This window comes from Rattus norvegicus, chromosome 13, assembly GCF_036323735.1.
Source record: "Rattus norvegicus strain BN/NHsdMcwi chromosome 13, GRCr8, whole genome shotgun sequence".
Lineage (NCBI taxonomy): Eukaryota > Metazoa > Chordata > Mammalia > Rodentia > Muridae > Rattus > Rattus norvegicus.
The window spans coordinates 103,039,048-103,065,044 of record NC_086031.1 but is presented as its reverse complement, the minus strand read 5'-3'; the positions used below and the strand labels follow the sequence as shown (position 1 = coordinate 103,065,044).

The following is a 25,997-nucleotide window of genomic DNA, read 5'->3' as shown; positions in this document are numbered from 1 at the left end:
TTGAATTTTTAAAGTGTTTTATAAAATTTTAGTTTTTTGGAGAAATAACAGTATTCTAGTTCTTTTTGTGGTCACATGTCCTATATATGTAAATGTAAGATCAAGAGTAATGTCTTTGTAGATCTATCAAAAATTATATTCAGGCTGTCTAGGTGAAGGATGTTACTGTCTGTTTGCCATGTTGATTTCTGTTCTTTTTCTCATCCACTACTAAGTTCACTCTACATGTCTATTCTCAACAGAATCAAAGAGTCTTCAGGGTGGCAGCAAGTGTTTACAAGCCCATATCTGGACTGGACCATTGAACGGGTGGCTTTGAATGCAAAAGTGGTTGGAGGTCCTCATGGAGACAAGGACAAAATGGTGGCTGTGGCCTCAGAGAGCAGCATCATCCTGTGGAGTGTTCAGGACGGAGGAAGCGGAAGTGAAATTGGTAGGAAGGCACTTACTGTGCTTGGCTGTGGAGTTTAGGAGCAGAGGAGCGATCGGCCATCCGTGTGAGGGCTGGCTGGGGTGGTCACAGCACTCCTGTGAGAAGGCTGTGTTAGAGGAAGCACTGAGGTAGAGCCTGGCGAGCTGCCATCCAGCACATGGTTCCCCCTCTCGCACTCTCTGAAGATTGGGAAATGGCTCATGCTGTCTGGCCTCTATAGCCAAGTTTTTCAGACTGTTTGGTTTCAGAACCAAAGCTCTGTTAAGTTAGTCAAGACCAGAAGGAATTGTATAGGTCTTCGTCTGTTGCATTCACATTACTAGAAATTAGACTTGGAAATTTAGTACTTACTGGTATAAAAATTAGCAGCACTAAACTCATTGCATGGTGACGTAAAACACGTTAATGAAAAGAGATGTTTTCCAAAAAGAAAAATTTTGAGACAAAGTGATATTACGTGTGTAGCTTTTTTAAACTTTTATTTTTGTGTGTGCGAGTACATGTGCCTGGCGTATGAGTGCACGCACATCTGTGTGTGAGTGCACATGCCTGTCTGCCTGTCTATTGAGTCACAGAAAGATGTCTCGCTCCCTCATTTTCCACCTCGTTTCCTTGAGGTAGCCCTCCATTGACTTGGAGTTTGCTGGGTTTGCCTGGACTGACAAACAAGCACAGTGAGTCCTGTCTCTGCTCCCTACCATGAGAGCGAGGACACTGGCAGGCAGGACTTTTTCTCTCCTCAGGTGTATGCCGCGATCTGAACTCAGGTCCTCATGCGTGTGCAGTAGGCACTGTTACTAGGTTGACCTTCTCCACAGCCTGTGGTGATCTTTTGTAATTCTAAGTCTTCTTCTGTATTTAGTTTTCTGTGATACATTGTTTTTATTGATCTATGTGAAACATAGACAAAAGACAGGGTAGCCTAACAAACAGTTATTAATACATTTTTTTAAATATTATTTTCAAAAAGCTGTGTCTCTTTCACTTGAATCCTGCCCCAGAACCATGGAAACTTTTCTAAGTCAGCTAAATTGAGACCCCCAGTGTGATTTGTTCTCTGAGTGGTTTGTAACTCCTGTGCTGAGTAGTTGGGAAATGTCGGCTTGCCGAGTTAGGCAGATTTTATAAATGCTGGTGCCATTCACTCCCCAGCTGTAATGTGTCCTGGCACTCAGTGCAGTCACACATGTGACAGTGTTAGGGAATCATGCTCCTGTCAGCTGAGATCTTCAGAACACTCATTTCACTTGAAACTGAATGTCTGTAGCTGGCAACAATTACCAACCACTGACGCCTGCCTTGAATTAGGCTTGTTCTGTTTGTTGGGGAGCAAATATGCCAGATACCAAATCTGTCTTTGTCCACCTTCTCCCTCCCTTCCTTCCTCGTTTGCTCTCAGTGTGTGAGGTCGTCAGCCAAGCACACCACTCTGAGGTGAAAGCACCTCATTTACTGTGACCGCTGGGACTTCCCACCATTCTACAGCACCCTCTTTCATGTGTACCTGGGCTGTCCTTAGTCAGACCCACCCCTGCTCGCAGTGTTCACCTCTGTATGGTGATGGGAGTGCCCACAGCAGAAGACACAGTTGCCAGGATCTTGAGTCCTTGGCTGCCTTTTGTACGTTGCCTAAAAGTGCCATCTGTATTTTGTCCAGTTTTGCTGTTATTGTTTTAAAGTGTGGAATAAGTGAATGCCATTTATCATGTTTAATGGCATAACCTTCCCCCTTTGGTTTGTTAGAAAACAGATTTTAACATTAAAGACATACTGCTGTGCTGGCTAGTTTATATCAACTTGACACAACCAGGAGTCACTTGGGAAGAGAGAACCTCAATTGGGAAATCCCCCACCAGGTTGGTCTATGGGCAAGCCTTGGCGCATTTTCTTGATTGTTAATTGATATGAAGGATCTAGGCAGTGCCACCCCTGGGCAGGGTATCTGGGATATGCAAGACGCAGCTGAGCAAGCTATGAGGACCAAGCCAGGAAGCAATGTTCCACCATGGCCTCTGTATCAGCTCTGTCTCCAGGTTCCTGCCCCACCTCTGAGGATGTTGGACTGGGAGCTGTAGGTGAAGTAGAACATTTCCTCCCCAGGGTGCTTTGGTCGTGGCGTTGGTTTCAGCAGTAGAGATCTGAATGAGCAAGCTGGTAAACAAACAGAAAGCAAGTTACCTATGCACCTCGCCTTTCAGGTGCTCTTGGGTGGAGATTTTATTCCTCGATTTGCAGAGGGTAGCATGGTAGGAGCCACTGGAGGAGCTGGTCCCGTAGCGTTTTGCTCAGGCCTGTAAAGGGAACATCTTTTGGTGCTGTTCTTTGGAATTTCACCATCCAGAGATCATTGTTGGGCTGGCGGATGCATGATAGGCTCTCCCAAGGCTGGACCCCTGCCCTGTGACTCAGACAAGACAGCAGATGGCTTCAGAGCGGCCGGGGCAGAGCTGCTCACATTCGTGCTACTGCCTTGTCTGCCCACAGTGCTCAGGATCCTCCAGCCTAAGCTGGAGTGACACTCAGTCCTGGAGACCATGCACGGTATCCTCCTTGAATCTCCAAACCTCACCCTGATCAGGAGGAAAGTCAGCTCGCTTTCATTTCTGCAGCAGGGCTGAATGGAGTTAGCCCCAGTTTTTAAAAGTCATCCTGCCTCAAAATCGTAGTGCTGCTCTGTAAATAATTGTGTGTGACACAGAATTACTACCTTCTGCTTGGAAGGGCAGTTTATTCCTTTACCTGTTTTTGTTAAGGGCAGGGTGTGTGTGTCTGATAGCTTACTTTGCTCTGTCTTGGTTATGTAAGTATGTATTTAAATGCAGACACTTAAATGTGTAGGAGGTGGTGTTCCCCGCAGGACTACTGAGTTCTCTTCTGAGTTTTGGCTTTGTCTATCTCTGCCATCTTTCTTATTGCTTTGTCTCTGACATTAAAGACAAGATGTGGGCGTGAGTAAGAATGGTGTGAGGTAGCATCAGGGCAGGTCTGTGGGCGTGGGTTTTCTCTCTCCACCGCAGGCTTTGTGGCTCCAACTCAGGTTGTTAGGCCTGCACTGCCTGGATGTCCTCTCTGCCACCTCACTGGCCATGTGGCTGGCTTCAGGACGGCTGTAGAACACTGAAGGTCTTCACACAGTGTAGACGTGAGCACCAAGAAGACAGTCCATTCGGCTTTGACGCCCAGGGGAAACAGTCATCTTCTCAGGCTGTGGTTTTAAAGCATACTTTGTTTTGCCCCTGAGTTCTTTAAGGTCTCCTGAGTCTTTGTTTTGGTAGCTAAGTGTTAAAATAAATAAATAAATAAATGTTAACATTGGCTCACAGGCACTTCTTTAATAATGATTCAAATAGAGCAGGATTTAGAGATTGGACTCAGATTCACGAGTTACTAGATTAAAAGACATTTCCGGAAAATGTTTCTCAAATAAGATGTTTTTGATCATACCATCGTTGCAGTGAGAATGAGTGGGTCATGGCTGGAGCTCTTCATAGATGATGTCCGAGGAGCAGGAAGTGCAAGCGGTGATGGTCTCTGAGAGCCTGTGGGACATGGCTTGAGACGGGCCAGCGATAGGCGGACCCTCCTTAGTGTGGGTGTCCCTTTGCCACACTCCCCTTTCCTACAGTTTTATTAGCTTACCCTTTCTGATTCTCCAGCTCAGCGATGCCTATAGACCTTTGGAAAACCCAGCTCCTTTGATTTTCTTCCCTCAGCCCTTCCCTGGCTCCTTTATCCCTGACCGCCATCCTCACTGCACTCCCTCCTGTTGTCCGAGTGTTGTAGTAGAGTGGGTGCTCCTTCCTCTACTAAACTGGGGATGAGTTCAAATGAATCTGTGTTCTTTCAGAAGGCGTCTTGCTTTATACAGTTTATATTCCTTTTCAGTTAGTTGGATTGAAATGTAAATACTGGGAAGCAGGGTTAAAATAAGCTTTTAATTAAAGACTTAAATGCTTGTTTTGAATACAGTGTGATGGTTTGGTCTTCTGTTACCTTATTTCTGCATTTTTTAGATACCTTCCAGATAGTTAGGCTGCCAAGTGTATGCCTTCAGTCAGTGGTTCCCTGAGGTCTAGTCCATGAGCAGGCTACCTCTGAATTCCCAGCAAGTTTTACTGGGTCCCAGACCTTTCTCCTACCTGTGAGGTGGTGGCTATGGTGAAGTAGGCTGAGAGCCACAGCATGAGCCAACACTGGCCAGCTATGTGAGCTTGCCCAGCTGACCCTGCTCGGTGCTGCCTGACTTCTGTCCACCATTGATCACAGCACACAGTCAGTAGGCCATGGTACCCTGGAGTCAGATGTTTAACTAGGCTGTGATGACTGACCTGAAGATGTGCTGCACTGACCTGAAGATGTGCTGCACTGACCGACCTCTGTGTCTGTTTGCTTTGCTGGTTAAGGTGTGTTCAGCCTCGGGGTTCCTGTAGACGCCCTCTTCTTCATTGGGAATCAGCTGGTGGCCACGAGTCACACAGGCAAAGTGGGCGTGTGGAATGCTGTCACACAGCACTGGCAGGTTAGTCTCACTCAGTTCTCCTTCCACAAGTGAAAGCACTTTCATGCCCGCCGACAATGTCCCTTCCTATAAAGTTCCTGCCAACCGTGAGTACATCACATTGGAGACTTGTTCCTCACAGACAGTTCACTGTTTGTTTTACTTTTATAATGATAGTCTTGGCATTTCTCCCCACCTCTGAGATTTTTAAGAGCCATGCTGTGTGCATAGGAATTGAGGTAAACTTCATTTATTGAGTGGAAGGAAATGCAGATGAGTCTGACCATAGACTATGTATATAGACAGTAGTAGTCTGCTAAACACCTTCCAGGGCTTAGAGAGACCGAGACAGACTAAAGAAATGGGGAAAAAATTAAGGGCTCCTGAAGTCATAATTTGAAGACAGTGTTTTTGCTTTGTTTGTCTCCTATGCTAACCACACTGAGGCACTGTGTTTTCCCTAAGGCCGGAGAAGCTCGAGCATGCTGTGGGCAGCGAAGGGAATTGCAGAGAACGCTCTGGAGGCCAGAGGGATGGAGGGGCGTGTTCTCCAGGAATGAGGAGGGTGTGGCCTGTAGAGCACAGAGGAGAGGGTGATGGACAGGTGGCGGGGACGATAGACATATGTGCACGTGGACATGGACGTGTGCTACCTCTGTGAATCATGTACTTTCCACGGCTTGGTGATCCGTTAGCACTGAGATGGGGGACAGGAATGGAGTGGACAGGAAGGCAGGGAAAGAAAATCTAGCGTTGGTCTGATGGAGGGTGAGTTTCATGTAGGTGAATGCAGTGAACCAGTGACTGAGAAAGTACAATGCTGGCAAGGTCATTGAGACCAAGACAACACAGAAGCACTTGGGAAGGCAGGGGAGATGCAAGGATCTCGGAGCTGGAAGGAACTTGAGCAGATTGACAGCTTGAATGGAACTGGGAAGAAAGCAGTGGCAGTGAAGGTTGAGGACTTAGCATTGGAGCAGCTCTCCCTGGTGGCCTGTTTGATCCTTGTGCTCACTTGCAAGTGTGGCCAGCTTTCCATACCCCTGGTTTCACAGTGGAGACTCACCAGCTGGATTAAGAATGTTACAAAACAGAATTGACATCTTTTCTGTTGTTCTAAACAACACAGATCCCAGTTAATCTCATGACGTTCACATCAGATAATGCTGGGTAGTCTAGAGATGGTGATGTACACAGAGGTGACCTGCAGACACTACGTCTTGTATTTGTACATCCAAGGTTTTGATATGCTGAGGTCTTGGAATAACCCAGCAGATATACTGGTGAAGGGGAGCCCTAGGGGCGTTGTCTGAGCATATAGACATCAGGACTAGAAAACAGGGTAGAGCCAGATGACAAGATGTGCAGCAGAGTGAAGGGTTGGTTTGAAATCGACAGGCTGTGGGGGCTGTCACGACTGACACCCATGAGGTTCTGGAGGAGGAACAGTCCTGGGACTTAGGACTGAGGAGCAGGGGAGCTGATAACACTGGATAGATCTCAGGTTAGGGATTGTATTGGGGAAAGTGTTTGAATATCAGTGAAGATGCAGAGGTCGGGTCTGCATAAAAGGCAGAGACAGTGCAGCAGTGGTCAGTGGAGAGGCTCCAACATAGCAGAGCATCGTCAGGATTGTTCTGCTGCTGGTGCCCCTGCAGGGAGGACTGAGTTATGTGAGTTCTGCTCTGGGCCGGCTGTGTTACAGGGGGGCTGTGCTGTTCACACAGGGATGTGCTGTTCTGTGACCTTGAGAGGATCTTAACTGTCCTGATGGCCTTTCACTGTTGGTTTGAATGGCTTTGAGATCCAGAGAGTCATTCCAGTGACCATGTTGTGGATCATAGCCTTGGGAGTTTTGTCTGTGTGTTAGCTGACTCTTCAGCCTGGACATACGTGGCTGAAGACCACGTCTGACATGTGGATTTGTTGCACATTTCAGAAAGACCTGGGAAAGTTTGCATCTGCGCAGCACACTGGCCTCCTAGCACAGCTGCGTTTCTCCTAGTGCTCTGTGGAGATGAGACTAATGTGCAGCCTCAGCCTTGTCTGTGGATCTCCACAGACAGCTCTGACTGGAGGCTGCCTCCTAGGCTGCTGCAGCACTGACTGACTGGCTTCTGACTTGGCCTTTAGCAACTTCTAGCCACAAATAGCAGAAGTGCACATGGCAGCCCCTGAGCTCTTCACCTCAGATGCAGTCGGGATGCATTTGAGCATTCGAGTCCAGTGAATCATTAGCCATTCATTGCATTCAACCTTAAAACCTGAAAAATTGAGATTTTTCTGTCAGCTTCTCAACTCTACCTTAGTGGAATGTTGATGGAATGTTGTAAAGACCAATCTATGGAGATAAAAAAAAATAGGGCTTTATTTACTCTCTCTCTCTCTCTCTCTCTCTTTCTCTCTCTCTCTCTCTCTCTCTCTCTCTCTCTCTCTCTCACACACACACACACACACACACACACACACACACACACACACACACACAGTGTCAGTCAGAAAGCATTCTTCAGTGTTGTCAAGTAGGAAGCTCAGCCTGAGTAACACGGCAGAAATAGCACTGTTGTGTGAGCATCATGTCTCAAGTTCATGAAGATGGGGCTGAACACAGATTGATTACAAGTTTTTCTCCTATCAGAATATGGAGAGTATGTGGACGTTAGCCCTGAAAGCCACATTGCGACACACGTGCTTTGCCTCTCAAAGAATCAGAGAATGTTTGCCTCACTGTGAGGGCTCGGAGACCTTGCAGCTAAGTGGTTCAGTGAGAACCTGTCCTGTGTCTAACAGTGGGGTCTGAGTTTGAGGAGGAGCTCCTGGCCCTGCCCAAGGATCCAGTGTAAGCACTGTGGCCTTAGAGTAGTCTGGGCTGAGCAGGGGAGGGTTACCACAGAACCCATCTTCCTGCAGAGCAGGTAATAGCGTTCTCCTGACATAGGCTCAGAAGCTCAGTCTTATAGGAAAATGTGGCTCCAGAGGGCTCAGCGTTTATTCTGCTTCCTGCTGTGGAGACCCTTGGGTAGGAGTGGGACTTGTCTTGCAGTGCTGGGGGTAACAAGGCATGGGTGAGTGGCAGGCACAGTGCTTTCACTCTGAGTTTTACCTCCAGCTCGGAAGTGTGGGCAGAGGCATGCCACATGAGTTGCTGCCTGTTCTCTGAGAGCCCTGACCAGGGTCCCGCAGAGATGCCCTAGTGCAGCTCGAGACAGAAGCTGCAGTGTGCACACAGCAGAGCATCCTGCGTGTGAGCAGCTTAGGGAGATCTTTCATCCCAGGTGCCTGTGGTGTAGCTGGAGTGGACCCAGGCTCTGCCTTGCTCTTCTCTTCTCGGTGTTGGGTTCCCGAGCCCTCTGTGGGAGGTGGACAGGCGCCTTGAGAGTTCAGCAGATGTTTTATTAGGTAGATTGTAGTGCATAAAGCAGACACACATGAAGCAGATTACATGTAGTTCTTATCCTTGCTGGAAAAGAAGCCTGAGAGGTGCTAGCTAGTTCCTTGGAGGCTACACAATGTTGAATCATTAGGGATTTTTACAGTCTCTATGGCAGGATGGTAGAGAGTTGTTCGCTCTGTTTCCTGTGCTGCCACTTTGTGGTGTTTCTTGGGTTTATTTATTTATTGTGGTAACTTTAGTCCTTTGGATTTACATGGTTACCTGTTTGCAAACCAGGCTGATTGTTTTGAAGAGATGCTATTTAATTCCAGTGCCTGGAAAACAAGACACTGGAGCTTTGCCTCTGCTATTTCCTAGAAGAATCTTTGCTAAGGACAGTAAGACAGGGCACTGTCCACTTGAAGAAGTTGTAGCAGGTTGTTAGGCAGCTGCACTGTGTCTGAAATCACTTGTGCTGGTCTAATTATTCACTGTGTGGCTTCAGCACTCTTATATGAGTGACACAGGGAGGGGGTCTGTCTTGGCCTTTCAGTTCCAGAGGCTGTGGTGTAGTTACCACATGCAGCAAGAAGAGGTGACACATCTGACTTCAGAGAGCACGGGCTGATGTGGGATACGACCAGAATATGTCTTCAAAGCTGCATGGGGCGTAAAGACAGCTCGTTGTCTAAGCTTCCTAAAATTGGGTATTGGGATACCCAAAAGAATCAAAGCCCTAAGGGAGTTGGAACGAAAAGTAGGAATGATGCTCTCTTCCTAACACTAACAATTTCATGGCATCAGGTGCAGGACGTTGTCCCGATAACCAGCTACGACACTGCAGGCTCCTTCCTCCTCCTGGGATGTAACAATGGGTCAATATATTACATAGGTGAGCACCGAGCATGCTTTATACACAGGGCACGGGGACCTAACCCTCTGGAGTTGTGACCGCATGTGTTCTTGTCCACAGACATGCAGAAGTTCCCGTTGCGGATGAAGGATAATGACCTCCTTGTCACTGAGCTCTACCACGACCCTTCCAACGACGCCATCACTGCGCTGAGTGTTTACCTCACCCCCAAAACCAGTCAGTACCCGCCAGCCTTGGGGGTTCTGAGACTGCATGTGTTTGTGTGTTTGTGAGCTCACTGATCTTGACGATGCCCTGAAATGTGCTGAGAGACATTAGCATGCTCACGTGTGCCTGCGGACAGGCCGTGTGCTCGGATGTGTTGCTCGTTCACGGCATCACTTGACTGGATTCATCAGACCAAGAAGTGCAGTGCTGCTGAAGTGACTGGGACTCGGGACCACACTCCTGCCAATCCTCACACAGACACACACACACACTCTCCCTCTCCTACTCTCTCTCTCTCTCTCTCTCTCTCTCTCTCTCTCCTTCCCCCCTCCCTCCCTTTTTCTCTCTCTCTCTCTCCCTCCCCCCTCCCTCCTCCCTCTCTCTCTCTCTCTCTTTAATTTGTTCATTGCATTATCCTTGGCTGCTTTCAGTGACAGAGCTAAGAGGTTGTGACACACTGTGTGGAAAGCAGAATTTAAAACACTTAATTACTACTTGTTTCTTAGAGAAAGCTTGCTGAGCTCCACTCTAGAATGTGTGTAATGAAGTGTGGATTTCCCCCCAATCTACTTATAATTAGAGGTAAAACTGGGAAAGTTTTAGAAATCAAACTACCCAAAAGAGAAAAGCCCTTCCTCACGTTGGCAAGACTTAGGAAGCGTGAAGGTGGGTCTTCCTGATTGGCTGGAGGGTCTGCTCTTCCCTTTGACTGGTGGGTTCTCAGGTGATCGGGAAGCAAAGCCCACAGTTTTTACCTGTGAAGCCTGCTGGAGTGCAGTGTCTGCCTGTCTTGTGACTTGGGATGGGATGGGGCACCATGGCTGGCATGGTGGCTTAGCTTCAGCACTTGCTGCTCTTCCAGAGGACTCAGGCTCTGTCCCTAGAACCACATGGCAGGTCTCAGCTGCCCATAGCTCCAGATCCAGGAGCTCCCGTGCTCTCTGCTGGCTCCCGCTCTAAGGGTGCCAGGCTTGTAGCTGGTGCACAGACACTCATTCAAGTGGCACAGTCATACACATAAAATATAAATAAACCTTTGAAAATAGGGAGGGAAAAAAAGAAATGTGAAGCCACAGTGGAGCAGGGTAGATTGGAAGGGACAGGGTACTCATTGGTGTGGTGTGAGAGTTGTGAGAAGTGTGCCTGTCCCACTGCATGGGTTTGACACTCTTAGCGGATGTGACACTTCGTAAGTGAAGGAGGGCTCAGTACCTTAGCAGAAAGCTGAGGCCACTCCCAGCATGCTTCAGCAGAGTAATCTCTGGGATAGCATCCTTCTGGTGGATCTGGTACAGCAGGGTTATTCTCTAAATTGATATTGAGTTGGTACCATGTCTCAGGCACTCTGAAAGGTGATTCAGTTTCTGTCAGTAAGGAACAGAGGTAGGTAGGCATGAGAGTTCACAGAATTATGTAATTACCACAGCTAAACCTAAGACAGTGCGGGAGGCTGGAGCATTTCATTGTAGGGTGAGGGGTCAAGAAAGATGTGTAAGGGAAGCACAGACTTTCTGCTGCCCAAGCAGTCCTGAGCTGTGTTTGCTGAGTCTTTTGGTCACAAGCTCTGATTTCTTCTGGGCCTCTGTCGTCATGGCGGCTCTCAGTCAGGCTCTCTTTCGAGAGAGTGTTATGTAGCACATTTCCTTTGAACTGTGGCTCCTAGGTGTCAGCGGGAACTGGATCGAGATCGCCTACGGTACAAGCTCTGGAGCAGTGCGAGTGATTGTGCAGCATCCAGAGACAGTCGGCTCGGGGCCACAGCTCTTCCAGACATTCACGGTTCACCGGAGCCCTGTGACGAAGATCATGCTGTCAGAGAAGCACCTGGTGTCAGGTACGGAACTCCCTCCAGTCTCCTGTGACGCCTGGAATTGCCTGTCTTTTCATAGATAGAGAAGAAGTGGAGTGGTTTATGCTGCATTCTGAAAAACTGAGGGAGTGTGGCTTTGACTTGGCTTGGATGTACTATACATAAACTTAGGAAATATTGTATCTTCTGTTAATCCTCTGGTAGTTCCTTCTTGAGGCATATTTCATTTCCAGAAACAGATCACTGCTGAGAAGATTTTTCTGTCTCAAATTTTCCAAGTTGAAACTTAATATACATTTATTTCGTTATCTTCAGTTTTAAGCTAAAGCTGTAGACTTAGATGAGTATTGATAGTTGATTATTGTCTTAGGGTTCACTGCTGTGAGCAGACACCATGACCAAGGCAACTCTTATAGGACAACATTTAATTGGGGCTGGCTTACAGGTTCAGAGATTCAGTCCATTATCATCAAGGTGTGAGCATGGCAGCATCCAGGCAGGCGTGGTGCAGGAGGAGCTGAAGGCAGCTAGAGTGAGGGTCTTAAGCCCACGCCCACAGTGGCACACCCACTCCAACAGGGCCACACTTCCTAAAAGTGCCACTCCCTGAGTGGAGCTCATACAAACCATAATAGTTGCCTTATGTTTAAAGTTCATAACAGTATAACATGATGTGAAGATGTGAAGAAAGTAACATTTTGTGGGTTTATAGTTCCCTGTAGTCACAAAACTTTAAATATTTAGATAATGACGTAGATATGACATTACATACTGATCTTGTCTAGTGCCAGCCTACTTTCTTTGGATCATGAGACTCTAAGCTATTAGCGTTTCTAGTTAGTGAAGCTGCCTCAGACTCTTTGTCTTGTCTTGTTGCCATGCTTGGCTTCCCATGGATTTGTTTGGTTGCCCTACCCTTCCTCTCACACTCTCCTCAGTAAGGAGTCTGTGTAAAAGTAACCTTGTCTGCTAGCATCGCCTGTGTGCTCTTCCCAGGCTTACCATGTGCCTGGTTATTTATTTGCCTGTCATTGGCCTCCTCCTAGAAGAGGCATTCCACAACAGTAGTTGTGTGTTCTCCGAAAGATGCTGGAAATGCTGTATGTTGTAGGTCTGGATTTAAATGCTCAGTTTAAAGCACAAGTCTGGAAGTGTTCTGTGTTCTCAGCCCTGCTGCCCCCTGGTGGCTATTGGCGTAAATGCAACCATGTGCTTTTTCTGTGGTACGCATCCTGGAATCTGAAATGGGGCTGTGTAGGAGGAGTATGAACACTTGAATCTCAGCACTTGAATCATCCAGGATCGCTTAAGTTCTTTGTCTTCTCAGTCCTACTGAGCTTAGTGAAACCAGAGGGCCATTTCCCACAAGACTGGTTAAATGCCCTACCTGAATCGCCCGCACTTCACTGCCGGCCTGAGAACTGAGGATTTCATTATGCACTGCTAAAACGTGCACAGGAATTATTCCTCCATATTCTCCAAGTCTCTTTCTAAAGTTTGCTTTAAAATAGAAAACTGGTACTGTATGACGTAGGAACGGTGATGTTTGTATAAAAGTCTTACTTTCCTAGCAGTCACAGGCATTTCTAACATGATCACAAATGGCAAGTTAATTCCCCTGTTAAAGCAAGCAAAAAGCATGCTTCTTGCCGGTGTGACTTAATATTTAGGGCATATCTCTCTATAAGCATGCTTGCCTGTGTGACTTAATATCTTAGGGTCTATCTCTTTATAAGCATGCTCATTGAGAGCAGAAATGTGGGGAGAGTTTAGGAAGCAATGCACTATATGGTCATTTAATAGCATTCCTACTCAGAAATTAGCAACAATACAACCAGGGCAAGGTCCTGTAAGATGTAAACGTAGAACAGTTTTTCAAGCTTGAGAGAGAGGTGTTTTCTGTTACTCAGACCCTAAATAGCCTAAGCCAGGAGTAACTGTAAACTAGCACTTTGCACGCATCTTATAGGATAATCATGTGTACTCAATCATCGTCACATTAGCGTCTTTATTAGAGCTGGGCAAGGTTTCTAAAAAAACAAAAAGTATGCAGTAAAGAAACATCCTGGTTAGATTTTTTAAAATCAAACGTTGTTGTTGTTGTTGTTATTGTTATTATTATTATTATTATTATTATTATTATTATTATTATTATTCACCTTTGTGGGGGCTTATGCGACAGGGTCTTTTTATGTAGTCCTGGCTGTCCTGGAACTCACCTTGTAGACCAGTCTGGCCTAGAACTCATAGAAATCTGATTGGGTCTGCCTCCCAAGTTCTGGGATTAAAGGTGTGTGCCATGACATCTGGCTAAGTGTTTTCAGTGTGAATGTCATGTCATGTGTGGCTACCCTCAGAGACCAGGAGGGGTCATGAGATTCCCTGGATTGGAATTGTAGGCAGTTGTGAGTCCTCTGAGATGGGTGCTGGGACACACTCAGTCCTGTGAAGAGAAACAAGCATTCCTGACCAGGGAGGTCTCTCCATGCTATAGGAGTCAGTTCCCACCTTTCACCATGTGAGTCCAGACGCGGAACTTGGGTCTTGAGGTAGCAGGGTCTTCCCTCAGTCCCCTTCGCAGACCCACTTCTCTCACATTGGCTCACTATCTGTAAATCAATTTTAAGGTAAATCTGCGGTCTGCCTTTTCATATGTACTCTGATCTGACTGATGTAGAAGAAGAGACATGTTTCAGAGTGCGGAGGTGACTTACTGTGTCCTTTCTTTCCTAGTGTGTGCTGACAACAACCATGTGCGCACCTGGACGGTGACACGGTTCAGAGGGATGATCTCTACGCAGCCAGGCTCCACTCCTTTAGCATCGTTCAAGATCCTGTCCTTGGAAGAGACAGAGAGCCACGGCAGCTATTCCTCTGGAAATGACATCGGTAGGCATCTTCAAGGATGGAAACCTAGGAACAGGGTTGACGTGGGAGTTCTATGTTTTAATTTCAAAAGTCATTTGAACAAGTGTGTGTGTGTGTGTGTGTGTGTGTGTGTGTGTGTGTGTGTGTGCAAATGCCATGCGTGCATGCACTCTTGCTGAGCACATACATTGGAGGTCAGAGGATAACTTCCTGGAGTCAGGTCTCTTCTGCTGTGAGGATGCTGGGGATCAGACACAGATACTAGTAGTGACAAGTGCCCTGAGCTGCTGAGGCACCTTAGCTGCCCAACTGCACTCTGCTATAGTTTATCTTCGGAAGATGTTACAGTTTGCATGTAGGCTTTCAAAGCGGTGATAGGAGTATACAAAGTGGGCTCATATCTGCTCTCACCCCTTTTGTTGCTAGGATCCATACTCCCAAGGCTCCTTTAAGTCACCAGAGTTTAAGCGTCTCCTCAGAGGGTCCTTCCAGTGCTGATAATGCAGATCCTAAGGACCTTTTACCCTCAGCTTTGAAGTCCTTAGTGATAAAATACAGCTTTGAAGTATTTGTGGGAATGAAGAGATAGAAGACCCGAGTTTTATTCCTGAAGGGCACATAGGGCAGCTCTTTGGGATCCAGTGCCCTCTAACTGCCTCTGTTGTAGAAACTTTTAATCCCAATCTGGGGTTTCTACCCCACCTTTGACCATTTAGTTCCAGGATAAAAGGCACACACAACCTTTATATTTCCAATAAGCCGTACTCAGCCAAAGAGCCAGGCAGACACCTGTGCTCTGTGCTGTTAGAGTCTACTTTCCTATCACAGCCCTGAGCCGTTACTCCCTGTGTTCCACCCGGGCTGCTCTTAACCCCAGCTGGCCAGCCCTCCAGTACACATTTCATGGACTCACCTAACCCATGGCTGCTTCTCCTTCTTCCTTCTCCTTCTCTCTCTCATCGTTCTCTAAACCCCCAAGCCTAGGAACCCTAAATCTGCCTATATCTCTTCTGCCAAGCTATTGGCTGTCAGCATCTATAGTCACTAGTCAGAAATAACTTGGGGCAAGGTCACATCGCTCACTTGGGTCTCTGTACAGACTCTTGTCTCTGGGTGACCAGTTCCTGGGCCGCACTTACAAAAGACCCAAACCCCAACAATTCCCCTTTTAGTCCAATAAAGGGCTCCTTTTATCTAGCTTACAAGTTGAATACAATTATAACAATTATGAAAATTGTAAGACATGATATAAATTTATAACATCCTATCCATTATATAGATGGTTTATACCTGATCATCCTCTGTTTTAACTTGTATTACCATCCAAAAACCATCTTATCAGACCTGGGAAGCATCTTCTTAAATCCTAAACAACTTAAGTTTCTTGTGAGACTATAATTATCCCAGTATTCATCCTCATCAGACATCTGAGAAAGAATAAATATTATTTGAGCATGCAGGAAGCACAGGGACACAGCGTCCAAAAATCATAGAAGTGACAGAGACATCTTACTGCGTGGACAGTCCCCAGTATTCCTTATAACATTGGGGCATCTGACTTCAGCCTTCTGGCCCAGGACATCTGACGACCTTAATGAAGCAGGAATTATGAAGGACTGGCTTACCCTGTCTTGGCAGAGCTTAGCAGATGGTTATCCTGCATCCATTTGTCCTCTGGGACAGCATTTTGTCCCAGATATAGCTGGGATATTGCGGCCACAGTTGAAGGCATTGATGCTCTTCCTCATCCTTGAAGGTGGAATGGGGATACTGTTAGGAGCAGAACTCGTAGTCAAAAGACCTTTTCATAATGAAATGATTTTTAAATACTGTATTCTGTGGATCTCTATGCTTTTGAAGACCATCTCTCTAGTCATAGCATTTCTGAACAAGCAAACATTGCCTCTCTCCAGCCACATATTATCTATACAACTCAGGGAGCATATTTTTGTGATAATCTAGACTAGTCTCTAGCATGACTGAGTTCGACTGACTGTCAACTTGCATTAAAATACTTTGTAATACCAGCTATTGAAAGGACTAGATTAAACCTTGGATTTTAAATGATTTGCGTAGGCACAATGCCTATTTAAGAATAACAAAATTAATCTTTTTTTTTTAATTTAGAGAATACTTTATTAGTTTTTGTAATCAAACCCACGTATTTAAGACCTTACATATTTAATACAGTGTGTTACCCCTGTACAAATGGAAAAAACTTAAGTTCAACATTTCTAGACCAATATGGCTGTTAATTTCTGTACAGTGCCAACTCAACACAGTAAACGGGGATACTTTTTTCGAAAGTTGACAGCACAGGTAAAGTTTCAAAAAATTCAAATTATATATCTGTATATATATATTTATATTTATATAAAAAGACCAATAATAGCAGTGTGTTATGCATCAACAGCAGCAACAGCTTTTCCAGGTTCTGCAGTCATCTGAACAAAACTGTAGAGACATCAAGCACACTCCATTAAAAAAAAAAAGTAAAAAAATAAAACCCGAGAAAACAGCACAGTTCTGTTACTCTTGTGGTACCTGGCACCATTTTTTTTTTTAAATTAGCTTCTCAATCATCATCTGGAAAGGAAACATTCTGAGCAACATCATTAAAAACAGCTCTGATAAAGCACGGTCATTACTACGTATCATAAAGCAGGTACAAGCTATTTTACATCCACAGAGGTATGATACAGTACTGTCCTACATCTATAATACTAGAGGATACAATTTAAAAGGCATTGAGACTTGATTCTACTTTTCCAGCGGAGGGCCCAAAGGATGGTGTGACACAGCAACAAAATTAATCTTAAATTCTGGATCAATATACAAAGTTTTATACTAACAAAAACCTTAAATCTATATTGATATACAAAATTTTATATCGGTATAACAAAATATAACTGCAAATCTGCATCAAAATGTAAAGATCTCTACCTATGTAATACTATAGCTATAGTGTGCTTTTAATGGTAGATTCAGTAATCCATCCCTATTTATCTAATTCTTAATACTACTACTATATCCCTATTTTTCTTTTCAACTCCCTTCCCTTTAGTTAAGAAGGAAAGATAGAGAAGAGGGAAGGAAAAATAGGAATTCCTGAGTCTAAGCTCTGTATTTAGTTTCCTCCCTGTCAAAACTATAAGTATGTATAAATTATCCCTTAAAATGACAACATAGCTATAATTTATAAAATATCTAAAATCATCCACCCCAACTTAAGAAATTGGGACAACGGTCTCTTGTAATTGCTTCCTTCTGAGTTGGGATGAAGAGCTCTTGTTTGGGGTCCAAAACAAAATTGGGAAAGCAGTTAAGTCAGAGCTGGTTGGCATTATGTGTTACCCCGTCTTCATGTGCTGAGAACACTCAGGATGTGACTGACATTCTGACTAGAACCATCTGAAAGGCTGGATGGACCGAGGTCACTGAGGATCAGCAGTCTTTTCTGAAGCTGTTTCGAAGCAAGTCTCTGGAAACAGTATTAGCTCTGGCAGGGCCAGGCAGGGAGCTGGGACAGCCCGTCATTCAGTTTCCCCAAGGGTGAGTTTTGTCAGGGCTGCCCTCTTGCTGTTTTATTTTGTAACATATAAACCTTACAACCAATTGTGGGAACAGTGACACACACACACACACACACACACACACACACACACACACAGAGAGAGAGAGAGAGAGAGAGAGAGAGAGAGAGAGAGAGAGAGAGAGAGAGAGAGAGACTGACTCACACACAGAGAGAGATATACACACGGACATAGACATGCATACACAAAGAAAGAAATGTGATTTCTGTTGTGAAGTTTACTGCATGTTGACATACTTTTGCCTAGAGCTTGTGTATGGCTTTGACGTAAGGCTTGTGCCACATCAGACATGACAGTTTTTCGGGAGAGAAGTGTTTGTATTAATGTGCTTTTATAAGATGAAACCATTCCTCACTCTTGTCCTTTTCTTTTCTGACACAGGGCCTTTTGGAGAACGAGATGATCAACAAGTGTTTATCCAGAAGGTTGTTCCCATCACCAACAAGCTGTTTGTCAGGCTGTCATCGACTGGAAAAAGGTGACACTTCACAGGAGACATGTATATTCAGAAGTTGCCTTTGTCTCCCAGAATGCAGGCACTGTTAGAGGTGGGAGACACTGGACACGTGAGGGTGGCGTCCCCAAGCTGGTTGCTTATAGAAACAGGGACTGAGCAGTTAGAGTCATAATGACTGGACGGAACAGACTGAGAGCAGCATAGAGAAACAAAGCCCAGGAGCCCTGGGATTTGAGCGTTCCTCGCACGCACAGGTGTGTGTCCATTAAGTGTGTCTCTCAGATGGGACAGTGCAGACTGCCGACCACCTCTGTAGAACAGGAGGAAGGAAGCCAGCCATCCTCAGCTGATGGTAATGTAACCTGCCCAACTCGGCCACAGCTCCCTCTCAGCAGCTGCCACCTTCTCCCGGGTCACGGCCGTCTTGCTGTTCCTGCACTCGCAGAGCAGGCGTCTACACTGGTCCCAAGTGCTGCTGGCACCTTCTTTTCTGCTATTGTCTTCAGGGTCTTTTTGGTTTTGTCTTAATTTTAATGGTGGTCACAGTGGACTTCATGGCAGACAGATGCACTAAATTCTGAGAGTATCCTCTATTAGCTATGTAAATTCAACTTACGTGAACTCGCCAATTGTCTGACAGAATAGGGGTCCACTGTCTGGAACATCCATCCTCTGGTAACGTGAAGAAAACACTTGTAAACATGAGCTTTTTTGTCATTTTATTTAACTTTGAAGACAATTTTCTCCAGTTTTACTGTTTTTGTTTTTTGCTTTGTTTTTTCTGCATGCCAGGCAAACGAGCGGTAAAATCTCTAGAAGCAGCTGTTGAACTGAAGGCTTCCTTTTAAACGCCGCTCGTGCTTTTGAGGTGTTTAAAGCTACCTGTTTAACTGTTTGGCATGTCTCTGGGTACATGGTGTTTTAATGAATAAACTGAGTGATGATAGGTTTTATTTCCTTCAGAGATAGCATATAGTCATTAGTAATTCATGAATGAATTCTAGAAAATGGCTAATGTGTCCACAGACTTGTTTGTATGTTTTTTAAGAAAATGAATTTAGACTTTGTACCATGATTAGTTTTACTGAAAGCAGAAGGTTTATTAAGCTGGACTTGTTCTCTGTTTGACGTGCCATGTGTCAGAAGTGTTCCTCATTAATATCCCCTTTTGTGTATTTCAGAAAGCTTTCTGCATGTGATGGGTTTTATGATCTAGAGGGAAACTGCAGTAACAAAAGAAACACGCAGAAGTTGCTTTGTAGAATTCAGTTGATTTATTTTACAAATAAATCAGAAGTAATAGTTTTTTAAAAAACTAAGTCACCTTACAAATATAAAGAAATATTAATTCTTATATGAATAATAATGAAAAAGAATGAACAGGAACAGTTGTTGGTTCAGACTGGGTGCTGGGGAGGTTGCTGCCGCTTCTGCAGAAAGCCAGGGTTCACCCCAGCGCTCACACCCACCTCTGGCTTCCTGAGGCACCAGGCACACACAGGCATTCACACATACATACAAATACATCTTTTTTAAGTTATAACAACTGAAATGTAGGAGAAAGACTTAGACCTCACATGTGGTGAAATCGTAAGTTTATTCCAGATCAGATGACCCCAGCATGTGTGGTCTGTGTGGCTAACAGGATGCTTCACAGCCTTGTCCACTGGGCTGCTTCCTCTGTTCCCTTCCCTGCCCCTCTTACCCCTCCTCCTTCCCCTCCCCCTCCCCGCTGCTGGGCCTCTCACTCTGGTCACACCTCTTATCCTGCTTGCTGCTTTACTTCTGACTCAGGGATGTGGAGCCTTTGTGGATTGACATTGGGAAATATTGCGCATAAACTACTATAGAGATTCTTTTTAACATTGGTGTGTTTTGTTTTCATCTTAACTCCCTCCCTCTCTTTTCCCTTTCTGTTTTCTCACATCTTCGTTCTGAAGACTTGATTATTCCCAAGAGGACTTTTGTGACTAAAGCACCTCTCTGTTTCGGTTGAGGACAAACTAATGTGTGAGAAGTTTTTCTCATTCAGAGAAATAAGACTTGACTTTTCTGTCAACTTTCTTTGACCATTTTTAAACATTTTAGATGCATATTCTTTGTTTGTGTGACTTTGAAAATGGAAGTGTTTCAGTTGTGTGGAGTGTGTAATTGTTTTCTTTGATCTGCACCACTCCTCCTTTCAGGATATGTGAGATCCAGGCTGTGGACTGCACTACAATCTCCTCGTTCACTGTGAGAGAGTGCGAGGGCTCCAGCCGGATGGGCTCCCGGCCAAGGCGCTACCTGTTCACTGGCCACACCAACGGCAGCATCCAGATGTGGGACCTGACCACAGCCATGGACATGGTCAACAAGAGCGAGGACAAGGGTAGGTGACCAGGTGACGGCAGCGGCGTTCCACACAGCCACCCTTTGCCTGCCCATTTGAATGGGTGTTTCTCTCTAAGACGCAGGCGGCCCCACTGAGGAAGAGCTGCTCAAGCTGCTGGACCAGTGTGATCTGAGCACGTCCCGCTGCGCCACGCCCAACATCAGCCCTGCCACCTCTGTGCTCCAGCACAGCCGCCTTCGTGAGTCCAGCTCCAGGTGGGTCCTGAGGAGATGGGTTGCGCTTGGGAGATTTGGCTGACATACATGCTGCAAGCACGCAGTTGCGAAAGCCATGATTTCAAATACAGTCTGGACCATATATGTAGACATTGAATTGTTCAAATATACATTTTTATCTATATGCATAGCACATCTTTTCATAGGAAAACATTCTAAACTTTTATTGAGTTTATTCTTTGACAGTTTCATACATATGTGATATGCAAGGAAAAAAGTGTTGTGGTATTTTGTGTGTCTGGCCTGTACTGTGGTTGATACCTAGATTTCACACATGTCACATGTGCTTTTCACCACTGAGTCTGACCCTCGTAACCCCCTGCCTTTGCCTTTGCCTTTTTTTTTTTTTTCTTTTTTTTTTTTTCGGAGCTGGGGACCAAACCCAGGGCCTTGCGCTTGCTAGGCAAGCGCTCTATCACTGAGCTAAATCCCCAACCCCTGCCTTTTGACTTATTTCAGAAATTCATTAGTTATTTTTCTATTGTGATAAAACACAACAACCATGGTAACTTAGAGACATTTATTTGAGCTTAAGCTTCCAGAGGGCAAAGCGTCCTTCACAGAGGGACATGGGGGTGGGCATGGCAGCTGGAGCAGGCTGCTGAGGGCTCACATCCTGAACCACAAGCCCGAAGCGGAAGGAACTAGAAATGTACAGGCCTTAAATTCCCCAGGCCTGCCCCAGGGACATGCTTCCCTCAGCACAACACACCGCCTACACCTTCACACACTGCTTCACCAACTGGGGACACAGCATTCCAGGCACTGCAGTGCCGCTGGGTGGTCAGTAGCCCGCCCTGAGTTAGGAAGGTCACAGGTCAGGTACCAGTTGTATACTTTGTGGAGTTTTCGTTCTTACCATTCAGGTGCAGCGCTAACCAAAAGTGCTTAAATCATCTATCTGGTTTCATATACAGTGAGATACTCGGCCTTTTCCAACCATCATGACAAAAATGTCCAATTCTGTGAATCCAAGGACCAAATATTGAAGTACATTGATTCCTTATTGGTTTTAGAGACTTCCTTTCCTACTATTCAGATCTTTGCTTGATTGTGAATGTGTGTGCTATTACTTCGGTTCGTAACTGGTGTGATATGATCTACTTGACAAGTACGTTTGTGTACAGAGAGGTGTGGACAGTAACATGTGCCTTGTACGTTTTAGTTGGCAGCTTAACTGCTGAGATAGGCTCCTGAGACCGTGGAGTGAAATCGTAACTGACGTTTTTAAATCTGTCCTTCAGCCTTCAGCTCCAGCACCACGAAACCATCCATGAAGCAGCAACCTATGGTGCCACGCGGCCTTACCGAGAGAGCCCTTTGTTAGCCAGAGCAAGGAGGACTGAGAGCTTCCACAGCTACAGGGACTTGCAGACTCTCAATCTCAACCGAACTGTAGAGAGAGCTGTCCCTGAGAATGGTCACACGGGCCCAGCCCAGGCTGAGGCAAAAGGGGCAGCAGCAGGGGAGTGTGCTGTGTGTGAGAGGAAGTCCCCGGGGACAGAGGGAAGATGTGTGAGGGAGCCCGATGTGGGCTTAGACGTGCACAGACCAGCGGAAGGTTTGTCAGAGCCCAAGAAAAGGTCAACAGAGGATGAAAATGAGCCCAAAGTGGAGTTCCGGAAGAAAGGATTCGAAGCAGGGGGATTCCTTGGAAGAAAGAAAGTTCCCTATCTGGCATCCTCACCAAGTACCTCTGATGGAGGGACCGACTCCCCTGGTACAGCATCCCCGTCTCCAACTAAGACCACTCCGTCACCTCGGCACAGAAAGAGCGACTCCTCTGGCCAGGAGTACAGCTTGTGAGCTCACCCAGTGCATGGCAGTTCTTCTAAATCTACGTGAAAAACAACATTCCCTGGGTTTCAGTCATTGGCTTTTACATCAAAAACTCTACAGGGCACAGTTGGCTGTTTAGTGTTTTCTGGGCCGAGCCTGTAGAAGCAGGAGCAGAGCCCACTCCCCGGTGCAGTGATGCCGTCCTCACAGCTCGGAAGTGGCTCTAGTCCTGCAGGCACGTGTGACAGCAGTGTGTGAGCAGGAGTCTTGCCCTGCCGCCCTCCCTGCTGGTGTTTGGTCCCAGCACCACAGTAGTACCTTAGAGCATGTGAGGCAGCGGCCGTATTCCTGATGCCGTTGCCCAGGCCTGTCTTGCAGTGGTACCCTAAGGTTAATCTCATAGTCTTGGAACATGGGCTCCAGCCCTTGTGATTGCAGTGTTTACTAGCCACATGATGAGGTGCTATGCTGTGAAAAGTCTCAGTAGCTCAGAACACTATCATTGGTCCGCGGGCTCCACTATGCACTACGTCTTCCGGGTGGTTTATTTCATTGTGGGTCATTTTCTGCTTCTTGTTGTTGGAGTCAATATAGCATGCGTCCCCAGTGTTTGGTCCCTGAAGTCCTTCCAGTGGGAACAGCGTCTGTGTTTGATTGGTAAATATAATAACGACAGAGGGGAAGTCTGGGTGTTCACAGGGAATCTCCCCATTTGCTACTTCAGCTACTTTGGGAGCCACTGTGTGTGCAGTGTCTCACAGGATTCGAATTCTGGATTTGGAGTTAAGTAATATATGTAAAAATGTTGGTTTAGCTTTATTTTGAATTCTGGGAGCAAAAGAATTTTCATTTAATCAGAATGGTTTACATATTTCTGCAAATGGAGAAAATGTAGGTTTAAACCCATGAGCATTTACTAAGTGGATGATGTATATTCCCCATTCTCAGAAGTATAATGAAAGTAGAATAAATTCTTTAAAGTTTACTATATTGCCAGTGGTTTCACACAAATTCCCTTGTATTTATTTGTCGATTAAATCAAGTGAGAAAGGTTAGGGCAGTGTGTTTTCAGTTATTTGGCAACCTTATCCTGTGTTAGCTCCACCCGCACGTGTTTGTGAAAAGAAGCATCTTACTTACGTCAGAAGACCACTAGGGATGAGAGGAAAAGTTGGTTGGCACTAAAATTTTATAGAAAGGTAGTGTGAACCTTAGCCTCACCCTGGCAGGCGAAGGCCAGCCTCGGCTGTGTCATGAGCCAGTGTCTCACATCACAGGAAGAGTAACTTCCAAAGCACAGACCGCAGCCTCTGCAGGTCTAGCCTCGGGTCTTCTGTCTGCAGCAGAGCTGGATCCCACTTGTCTCTCTCTGGTTGCTGTGCCTACATTGCCAAAGTTGTGAGGCAACAGTAGTGACAGACCTGTGCACTCCGTGACAGACCTGTGCACTCCGTGACAGACCTGTGCGCTCCGTGACTGTTGCAGAGAGGGAGAGGCCATTTCATGGGAATGGTCCAAGCACTCGGTTGTCAGTGTTCTGTACACTGAGTGGGGTAAGTGTTGGTCTCATCTCAGTGCGGTGAGAGCAGAGGGTAAAACTTAGCCAGGGGCTCAGCCAGCTTAGGAACTGACATCTTCTGGTTGAAAAACGTATAATTTCCTTCTTGGCTTTCTCATCATGATTGCCTGGCATTAAATCTAGTTGTCCCAGCCCCATTCTAAACTGGCCTGGTTTGAGTGAGTCATTTGGAAAGGGTATCCCAGTGGGTTTTAGTGTGTGTTGGATCAGGCCACACTTATCACATTCCGGTTCCCTAAGTAGCTGCTGTCGCTTTATGACTCAAGAACGCTGGAATATTCTCTAAGCATATTAAACCTAGCTCACGTTAAAGTACCCGCCCGTCTTTTCATGCATGCCCCGCCTACGCCTCTCTCAGCAGCTGCAGTATTTCTGTGGATGCCAGCATGAGTGCTCCAGTAGCACAGCACACACTGGCAGACCTGTGCACGCAGGTCTTTATGCAGTGCGTGTTGAGGAAGAGTTAGGGGAACACAGGCAGTCCCAAAGACAAGAGTCTTCCCAAGACAGTGGCTTCTTGTTTCCGGAAGACACTGACCGGAAAAACGACGGGAAGGCATAGGATGGCTGTGTATACAGCGCAGATGGAGAAGAGGAGTCGGTCAGCAGACTCGCAGACTTAGGGATCGAGCTGGTCCTTTTGCTTTCTTGGCTTCTTGCTTTCAGGCTCTTCTGTTTTGGCCAGATGTTGAATTCCTTGTCTAGTCCTGGGGAGGAGCTCAGTGCCCACCACCCAATCAAGGACCAGCATCCTGTTATATCTCCTGGGGCTTATCCAGGCTTTGAGATGGCGTTTATGCAAACTACCTGACTGAAAACCTGGACGACTCAGAAGGCCCTCTCCCAGCAGTGAGACCCTCAGCAACACTACTAGCAAGGTCAGAAGCCATGTTAGCTCTCACCTCCACCCAGCAGGGGTGCAACGGGTAGTGTGTGCACCTTTACCTGGGACGGGGCCTGCTGTCGTGCCTTAGCTTAGAAGCACAGCACGCTGGACCCCAAGGGGACAATCCCTGACCATATTCCTGATGCAGAGTGTCAGGAGAAGGCAGGGTCCTCACTGGGTATGCGTGGAGAAAGTCACTCGGGATCATCCTCAGACCTTAAGCTGAGTGCGGGCATCTGGATGTGGGCAAGGAAAAACTTGTTCAGCTCCCTGCTTCTCGAGCCACTAGTACTTAGTCGTGAGTGTTAGACACAGAGCTGAGGAAGTGGTGCCACGCCTGCTTTGGGTTTGAGGTAGAGATGGCCTGAACTGTGAATCAAGGTTACAAGGAGGGGACGGCCTGTCTCTGTAGAAAGCTTCATTGCACGCTGATACCCCAGGTAGGCTTTAGTGTTCATCCTGGACACTGTGGCTAAGCTTGCGCTCTGTTCTCTGTGGGAGAAGGCTGGGGTGGCAGGAACAGGGTCTGCCTGCTGTGGCTGCACCATCTAGCCAGTAACAGCTGCAACCTTACAGATGCTCCCTGCACACACACACCTTTTCCAGACCAGCCTCCCTTCTGTCCTTGAGAAACAATGGGCTCTCGAGGTTCCCCAAATGGAAGAGCGCAGGCTGTGAGGCTGTAGCTGGGACGCGTCAGTAGCAGGGCGCTTCGGTAGCTGGATTCGTCAGTAGCAGGATCCGTCAGTAGCAGGGTGCATCAGTAGCTGGATCCGTCAGTAGTAGGATTGCATATACTTAAGGCGCCGGGCTTGCTTCCAGCAACAGTCAGTCTGTGGAAGAAACGGAGTGGGCCCTATCTCAGCAGCATAGCTCTATGAACTTCCTGGTTCCTGAAGGAAGCTCTCTTAGAGCCTTCCCAGTCATGTGCCCCTGGGACTAAGATGGCAGGAGGTAGGTGGGAAGTTCCTATGAGTTTGCTGTAGTGCAGGGCCTGGTGCAGGACAAGCTGCTGCTAGCAACAGAGGTG

The 25,997-nt window shown here is 46.4% G+C and overlaps 1 protein-coding gene across 2 annotated transcripts in view; it reads left to right on the top strand.

Moving 5' to 3' along the window:
- The window catches only part of Kctd3 (potassium channel tetramerization domain containing 3), a 38,582-nt gene extending 15,025 nt beyond the window's left edge, over positions 1–23,557 (top strand). Inside the window, exons 9-18 of one of the 2 annotated variants that reach the window (NM_001107199.1) lie at positions 243–433; positions 4,837–4,952; positions 9,109–9,196; positions 9,278–9,394; positions 11,049–11,219; positions 13,929–14,084; positions 18,038–18,134; positions 20,300–20,484; positions 20,564–20,702; positions 21,968–23,555. In NM_001107199.1, coding sequence (NP_001100669.1) covers positions 243–433; positions 4,837–4,952; positions 9,109–9,196; positions 9,278–9,394; positions 11,049–11,219; positions 13,929–14,084; positions 18,038–18,134; positions 20,300–20,484; positions 20,564–20,702; positions 21,968–22,529 — 1,822 coding nt within the window. In that variant the 3' untranslated portion in view covers positions 22,530–23,555. Of the gene's footprint in view, positions 1–242; positions 434–4,836; positions 4,953–9,108; positions 9,197–9,277; positions 9,395–11,048; positions 11,220–13,928; positions 14,085–18,037; positions 18,135–20,299; positions 20,485–20,563; positions 20,703–21,967 lie in introns of both variants that reach the window. The other variant, XM_039090826.2, reaches the window with a different exon arrangement.
- Positions 23,558–25,997: the final 2,440 nt, after the last annotated feature.